At 54.6% G+C, this 8,092-nt stretch overlaps 1 protein-coding gene across 1 annotated transcript in view; it reads left to right on the forward strand.

The window, feature by feature from the left end:
* Window positions 1–3,402: 3,402 nt before the first annotated feature.
* Window positions 3,403–8,092, forward strand: part of Nacad (NAC alpha domain containing) — an 8,916-nt gene continuing 4,226 nt past the window's right edge. The window contains exons 1-2 of the mRNA XM_055623893.1: window positions 3,403–3,603; window positions 6,059–8,092. The exon at window positions 6,059–8,092 is cut by the window's right edge and continues 1,548 nt beyond it. Of these exons, the coding sequence (XP_055479868.1) occupies window positions 3,537–3,603; window positions 6,059–8,092 (2,101 nt within the window). The 5' untranslated portion in view covers window positions 3,403–3,536. The remainder of the gene's footprint in view (window positions 3,604–6,058) is intronic.

The raw sequence follows: 8,092 nt of genomic DNA on the forward strand, positions 1-8,092 counted from the left end.
GACCTGGTGTCTCAAATTCCCTGCTTTCTCAGCTGCTCTCCATGACCCTCTCCATGACCCTCATGTCTTCAGTACCAGCAGAGAAACTTCAAAACCATCTGGGATGGTCTTAACATTACCAAGCTCGGCTGCCAGTTTGAAATGAAGCCTTGGTCCTATTGGACCTATCTTCAGAAGATTTTCCCTCCATGATGATGGTCTCTATTAATTACAGCTCATTTTTTCCCCAGCCCCAGCTAAACGCCAATGGTCCCAGTAAAGCAAAGGTTTCACTTCTACTTCATGGTGCTGATCTCTTGTTAAAGTTATGGTTGACTCTTCAGTCCCAGCTAACCAGAAACAGATTCTTTTTCTTTGCAGCCTTGGTTTGGCCTGGACTCCCTTTGTAGACCATCCTTGAACTCACAGAGATCTACCTGTCTCTGCCTCCCTGAGTGCTAGGATTATATATGTGTGTCTCCATGCCTGGCTGTCCACAGATTCTTCAAAATATTACACAAATGGCCCCAGCACAGCTTCCGTTTGAAACGTCACAAGCCAGGCTTCCATCATCTGTACCTCTCTCAACATTCCTGTCTCCCAAACTCCCATATCAGCTCACTAAGTTCTCAGCAGCCAATGGCCCTTTCTAGCCCAAAGCTGCAAAGCTCCAGATGTTTCCAGTCTTCTCACAAACCAGCATGATCAGTCCATCAAAGCAACAAACCCATTTTCTGGTTCCAGTTGCTGGATTTGTTTGTTTTCTGTTGCTGTAATAAAAACCAGAACCAAAAGTAACTAGGAGGCTGGACAGTGACCGTGCCAGCCTGTAATCCCAGCACTCAGTAGACTGGGCAGTGACGGTACCAGCCTCTAATCCCAGCACTCAGGAGGCAGAGGCAAGAGATCTCAGAGTTCGAGGCCAGCCTGGTCTACAGACCAAGTTCTAAGACAGCCAGGGCTATACAGAAACCCTGCCAGAAGAAAAGAGGTGGGAAAAGACAACTTGGAGAAGAAAGGGATTATTTAGCTTACATGTCCTGATCAGTTGATCGTTGAGGAGCAGAGGCAGAAATGGTGGTACAAAGCTGCATAATGGCTTGACTTCTTATACCAGCCAGGACCACTTGCCAGGGGTGACACCGCCCACAGTGAGCTGGGCCCTCCTGCATCCATCACTAACCAAGAAAATGCCCCCTCAGACTTACCCACAAGTAATCTGATAGAGGCAGCCCCACAAGGTTCCCTCTTTCCAGAAGACTAGCTTAGGTCGGGTTGACCAAAAAGACAAAACAATAAAAACAAAACAAAAAACCCTAACCAGCACAGCCACACCATGCCTGGCTTTTTGGCTGTTTTGTTTTTGTTTTTGAGGGGCAGAATGAAACATGAGGTTCACACTGGCCTCAAATTCACTATATAGCTGAGAATGACACTGAACTCTGATCCTTCATCCTCCACGTTCTGGGGTGCCTGGCTTTCCTGAGTGACATTTTCTTGTGCTGCTAGTGTCTCATTCACAGGACCTCTGTAGGGCTAAGAAGAGAACAAATATGCTGCCCAGAGAGCTCCTTTGTCCCACCAGGCTCTGTTGGTGGTGTCAGGGAGCCTTGATTTTATGTGGTTTTTCTGTTGGTCATACATACCTGGTTTTCCTGTTGGTCAGCTAGGGTACAGAAACACCTGACTTCACTCTCCACGAACTGGATGAGGCACTGAAGGATGCCTTCCTGCTATGTCACCTGATTCCACCTTTCTGCATTCTTCTGTTGTTTTGTTTGTTTTTGTTTTTCGAGACAGGGTTTCTCTGTGTAGCCTTGGCTGTCCTGGGCTTACTTTGTAGACCAGGCTGGCCTCGAACTCAGAAATCCTCCTGCCCCTGCCTCTGCCTCTCTGAGTGCTGGGATTACAGGCGTGGGCCCGACTTCATGGCTGCCTTCTCATCTTTGAGAGTTCTATTTTGGTTTTCTTCGATTTCCAGTTGATCTTAGTAAAAGAAACAGACAAGACTGTACTGTCTTTTCTGGGCCAGAAGCCCATGAGGCCTCACAAAATGACTCAAGTTCCTGGAAAATCTGTGATGTTGATAATAATGTAAGGAAGGAGCAGTCAGAGCAGTGTTGGGTTGGAGGTAGAATTCAGCTTACAAAAAAAAAAAAAAAAAAAAAAAAAAAAAACAAAAAACGGTGGTGGCGCACACTTTTAATCCCAGCACTTGAGAAGCAGAGGCAGATCTCTGAGTTTGAGGCCAGCCTGATCTATAGAGTGAGTTCAAGGACAGCCAGGCAAGGCTACAGAGAAAACCTGTCTCAAAAAAAAAAAAAAAAAAAAGTTCCAAGGAGGAAACAACTTAGATCCTTGGAGACGAGGTAAGAGCCCTTAAGTCCTTAAGTGCAGTATAAAGAAAAGGGAGCAAGTCAAATATTGGGAGGATGGCGGGCTATCAGCAAGAGAGAGGGGTGGGGCAGTTTTGCAGGAGATGCTGGCCTTACGTGGACATGGTGGGTAAGTGGGCCAGGATACACTGGTGTGCCGTGCTGCACCTCGAGTCAGGTACAAGGGATTGGGGAACAGCACCTGGCTTCCTGGGAAGACTGTAAACCCAGAAGATCCTGTAGAGCGGACACTCCCTCCCTGCTTGCCCCAATAGCTGCTAATTTCCCTGACTCCAGCTCAAAGAACAATGTGTCATTCATTCATCTCCTGGTGCCTGGCACTGGGAATGGAGGAGGAGCGCGCTGGGTAGTGCAACAGCCAGTGTGGAAGCATAGTACATTGCAGGAAGGGATACGGTAAGCATCATCTCTGGATGTGTGGCACAGGGCCTGCGAGAAATAGAGGTGCGTTTCCTCCCTGGCCTGGAGAACTGAAGGGTGAAGGAAAAGAAGCAGACTGCCGAGCCAGGACTCAAAGATCCAGCTGGGCCCAAGAGCTTGTCTGGAGTTGCTTTCCTTGGCGCACTCAGCTCCATCTCCCGTTGCCACAGAGACAGGAGGTGGTTGCTATGGAGACTGACTGGCAGGATCAGCCAATCCCAAGCTGCTGTTTCAGCTCATCTTGGGGCTTGGGGTTAATAACTCCTTCTCCCGGCTCCCTGTGTCCTCTGTCCAGTCATTGAGCAATAGGTCGGGCCATCAACTCATTAAAATGGCCCTGCCCCCTCTGCAGAATACATAACTATCTCCCCAGATTAACCCGCACCCCTGGTTCCGGAGACCTTTTACTTCTTTCTAGCTAAGAGGCGATGTCACCTTGGGAGGAGCCTGGACTCCAAGTGGCCCCTTGGATGCTGCGGGAAAGGCGGGGCAGGGCGCAGCCTTCCAGCCTAGGAGAGAAGCAGTGGGGTGAATGCAAGGAACGAGCGCCCTCCCTCTGGAGCTCCGCAGTGCCTGGTGCGCCGGCGCACGCTCACTCGGCTCGATAGGCGGGCGGGGCGGCGCTGACGTCACTCACGGCCCCCTCCCCAACAGAGGGGCGGTGGCCGTGCTGGCTACTCCGAGCGCATTGACGGACAGAGGGACAGAGAGACGGAGTACCGGCAGGCACACGTCCAGGCCATGCCCGGAGAGGCTGCGGGCGCTGAGCTGCCGCTGCCTGAGGCAGGAGGGCCTGGATCCCGCACAGGTGAGACGGCGCCGGCTCCCCTTTCTGGCCCACTACTTTTCTCTGGCTTTCTCCTCCATCCCTCTGCCTCTTCACAATCCCCTCCCCGTCTTTCCAGACTGGTTCTTCCCCGCACCTGCGTTCTTCTCCCCCACCCCCAGGATTTTATGAAAGACTGGAGGCCACAAACCTCATCCTCCAAGCCTGAAGCTATGAAGGGCAGTGTCTTGGCCTTTCACTCTAGGCTGTGGCAGACTGTACTCTTTGGACCAAGTCCCATTTGCTTGGGCCTCTGTGCCACATCACGTTCCATTATCCACAGAGAACTGTGCCCCAGGACCGACAGTGGTGGGCAGGTTTGGAAGCCGGAGGGTCATCGCTACAGGCTCATCCTATGACCACCAGAGGGTTCTTGGTGCCCAGGGCAGCAAGCTCTAGACTTAGAAAGGAGGTGTAGGACTGTTGGGACCTGGGAGCTCAACCAGAGGACACTGGCAAAGCTAAGTCGGGGAGCTGGGGCTCTGGGCAGGTGTCCCGGCCAGCAGTGGTCTTACTATGCAGACCTCGGAGAAGAAGGGGGCATTAAATGTTGGTGGAGGCCCTTCCAGTTTGAATGACCCTGCTAGAGATGGACTATGTGTAACTTGGGCAAAGCCAAGGGCACCTTGCTGTGTGCAAGAAGTCATCTGGGGAGAGGATGGGCAAGAATGGGGATGCCAGTGCTGGGCCAGGGGCCTCACTGAGAGCTAACAGTTGCCACTCTGTTCTTGCTGGGAAGCAGGTAATGAAGAGGCTGGGACTCCCCAGACCCAGAGTCATAATCTGGTTTCTTTCTGGTTTACTTGGTGACCTTGAATGAGACATATACACACACACCCTTTGGGCTTTTATTTCCCTTCCACTTTAACCTTGGCCCATTTCTGCCCTGGAGCCACACTGGGAAGTGAAGATGGCAAGGGCCTGACTTCGGGACACCCAGGGATGGCTACTAGCCACACCCACTTCCAGGTCCAGGTATCCCTCAAAAGACCTGAGGTTTCTGTCAGGACCCCTGACTGCTGTAGTAGCCCAGCTGCAGGTTCAGCTGGTGTCCAAGAGCGCCACCTCCGGGGAGCTGGCTGTCTCCTCTTCAGCGTCCCTCTCATCCCAGATGAGATCTGCTCAGTAGCTGAGAAGACAAAGCCACAGTGCAGGCAATGCTGCCCCGTCACCAGTGAGCGTGGTAAAGCCAGCAGTGTTGGCTGTGTGCCTGCTGGAGCGGCAGGCCCCTAGGCACCGCCCCTCCCCCTCTTGTGCAGGACTTGGCCTGGGCTCTGGGGACAGCAGGAAGGCTTTAAGTGGATACTTCAAAGAGATGTGTGTTTGGCCGTGGTCCAGGTGAGGGAGGGATGCTACAGAGTCTTTAGAAATGAGGCGTTGAGCACTCAGAGAAACACTTGCATGGTTGAGTTAAAAGCCATGGGACCCACGTGAATGTGCAGAGACCTGAGTGGTGACAGGCAGCTCAGCAAGAGGCAAGACAGCATTAGCCAGAGAGATAGGAGGTAGTATGGTGTGCTGCCCTCTAGAGAGGTTTCTTTGCTACCTTTCTAAGTCCCTAAGTCCTCCCTGGTCCACAGTGTTCCACGGCACGGGCATGTGTATGCGGTGCGGTGTGTCAGCTGAAGCTTGCCAGCCCAGGAGCTTTTGTGAGCACTCTGGCTGAGAGAGTGCCTGAGGCCTAGAGAAGGACCCCAAGGCAGGCCAGGTGCTCCCAGCATGGTAGGGGATCTGTCACCATGAGTGGCTGTCTCCATGGAGGAGATATGGCCAGTCTTCCCTCGGCTGTCCCCTCCCGTGGGCATCATTTTCCGCCACGGCCCCACTGAGCAGGGTGCTGCGGCTCAGCCTTTGATACGTGTCTGTCTCCATTCTCCAGAAACTTAGCTGCATGCCGGGCTGTGCAGAGAGCTCTGGGGAACTTGAGGTTGGCCTTGAGTCTAGGCAGCAAGAATAGGAAAGAGACGGGCTAAAGGCAAAACCTCCTGCTTACAGCAGACCTGGAATGTTCCAGAGCTGTAGTATGCAGGACTCTTGCCCTCGTCACAAAGAGGAGCCAGCGTTGTTCAGTGGATTCTTGTGGCCCTCCATCCCTGCTGAGCCTAGCTGAACCAAGCTGTAACGGCGAGCTGGATTTTGAACAGGAAGTTGCTAGCTGTCGCTGTGCCTCCAAGAAAAGCCTAGGTTCCTGATCCCCAACGTTCCTCATGGCTCCCCTTCTCAGAAAGCCCGTCAGGGGCTCCCTGCTGAAACATGGGAAACTATTCCTCAGGTGCACTTCGCCTACACACCATTCCCTCTCCACTACCTTCCCTGACCAGCCCTCCTCTGCAGTTTTCTCCATGGAAGGCTGCCCGTGTCCCATGTTTGGCTCTTCACCTGGCCCGGCCCCGAGAGGTGACTAGGGAGCATGTCCTGTCCTTTTCTCTCTCCGCAGATCTCTCATGTGATGCAACCATCCTGAAAGGGGACCAACAGGAGCCCCACACCCTGACCCCAGGGGATCCTCTGCCCCTCACATTCCTGTCCAGCAAGCCAGGTGCCCGGCCCCAACCTGAGGGGGCCAGCTGGGATGCAGGGCCTGGTGGGGCCACCTCAACCTGGGTGGACCCAGCAGAGGGCAGCCCAAGCCCAGTGGTCCTCCCTGAGGGCCTGCCTCTCCAGCCTCTGCCTGCTGAAGTCCCTCTCCCCACCACCCTGGAGCCCCGCATCGTGATGGGTGAGGAGACATGCCAGGTCGTCCCTTCACCTGGGACAGCCTGGCCAGTGCTCAGGGACCGGGAGGGTGGGCACATTGCCCTGCACCCACCTCCGGAGCTGTGTTCTCAGGGTGATCCTCCTGTGCCTTCCCCTCCCCCTGACCTCGATTCTTACTTCACACCTCCCTCCACCCCCACCAAGACCACCTATGCCCTGCTTCCTGACCACGGGCCCCACAGGGATGCGTGGGACCTGGAGGCTAAGCTGCTGGATGAGTTACTGGACTCAACGCCAGCTTCCCCCTCAGGCTCTTACATCACAGCAGATGGGGACAGCTGGGCTTCATCACCGTCCTGTTCCCTCAGCCTGCTGGCCTCAGCTGAAGGGCTGGACTTTCCCTCCGACTGGGGCCTCTCCCCATCAGGGTCAGTGGTAGAAGAACTAGAGCCACAGCCCACAGCACCTCCAGAGGCCCTGTCCTCAGACTCTAGCCTTTCAGCAGATAGCAGCTCTTCCTGGAGCCAAGAGGGCCATTTCTTTGACCCGAACTTCCTGGCCAACGACCCGATGATCCCTGCCGCCCTACTACCCTTCCGGGGTAGCCTCATCTTCCAGGTGGAGGCCGTAGAGGTGACACCACTGTCTCAAGAGGAGGAGGATGAAGAAGTAGCCGCTGATGCTGCAAGCCCGGATGGAGACCTGGCTGGAGAGGGTGGGGATGACAGCACATCCGCCTCCTTCCTGCAATCCCTGTCCGACCTGTCCATCATCGACGGCGTGGATGAGGCCTTCGCCTTCCGGGATGATACCTCGGCGCCCTCCTCTGACTCGGACTCGGCTTCCTATGCAGGGGCAGATGATGACAGGCTGTACAGTGGGGAGCCCCATGCTCAGCCCAGTGCTCAGAATGCAGAGGAGGAGCACAGAGGCAGGGCCACATTTCAGGGGTCAGAGTTCACACCTCAGATACCAGAGCAAGAAGTCTGTCTTACCAGTAGCCAGGAATCAATTGCAGAAATAGCAGAAGAGGCCCCAACTTTAGGCATGGAGTCTGAGGCCATGGTGACCCCTCCTGATCTGCAAGCTGCTCCAGGCCCCCAGGTGGAGGAAGCTACCACAGCGAGCCCTTGGGTGGGGAATGAAGAGGCTGATTCAGTCACTCAACAAGCACCTAGGCCTCTGCCTCAGCCCTGCCTGAAGGGGATAGGCACTGACTTAGGCTGTACATCCATCACGGCAGAGGCAATTCTAGATCTGCAGGAAAAAGCAAGCCCCATCTTGTGTCCAGTCCTTCCTGATAATTTGAAGGAAGGAGGCCAGGAACTTCCCTCCACGCTGGAGTTTGTGGCTATGGCTTCAGTGGGATCCCAGAAGGCCGAGGGAGGCGTCACACTACCCCAGGGCTCCCTTATGACATTACCCCCACTTTTGCAAGGTACAGAGCCCACAGCAGGCCCAGAGTCTGTGGCTGTAGTTGTGCTGGGGCCCCAGCAGGATGAGGGGTGTGATGTAGCACTCCAGGATGTCCCTGTGGCATCGTCTCCACCCCTGCAAGGTAGAGATCCAACCACTGGTCCAGAGTCTAGGTCCGTGGCTACAGCTGGGTTCCAGCAGGCTAGGGAAGGTATCACAGAACCCCAGGCCTCCCCCATGGCATCATCCCCACCCCCTCAGGGCTCAGATCCCACCTCAGACCCAGACTCTAAGGCTGTGGTCACACTGAGGTCTCAGCAGGATGAAGGGATTGCCACAGTACCCCAGGAGTCTCCAA

Source organism: Psammomys obesus, unplaced genomic scaffold, assembly GCF_907164565.1.
Source record: "Psammomys obesus unplaced genomic scaffold, mPsaObe1.curated_primary_1811, whole genome shotgun sequence".
NCBI lineage: Eukaryota > Metazoa > Chordata > Mammalia > Rodentia > Muridae > Psammomys > Psammomys obesus.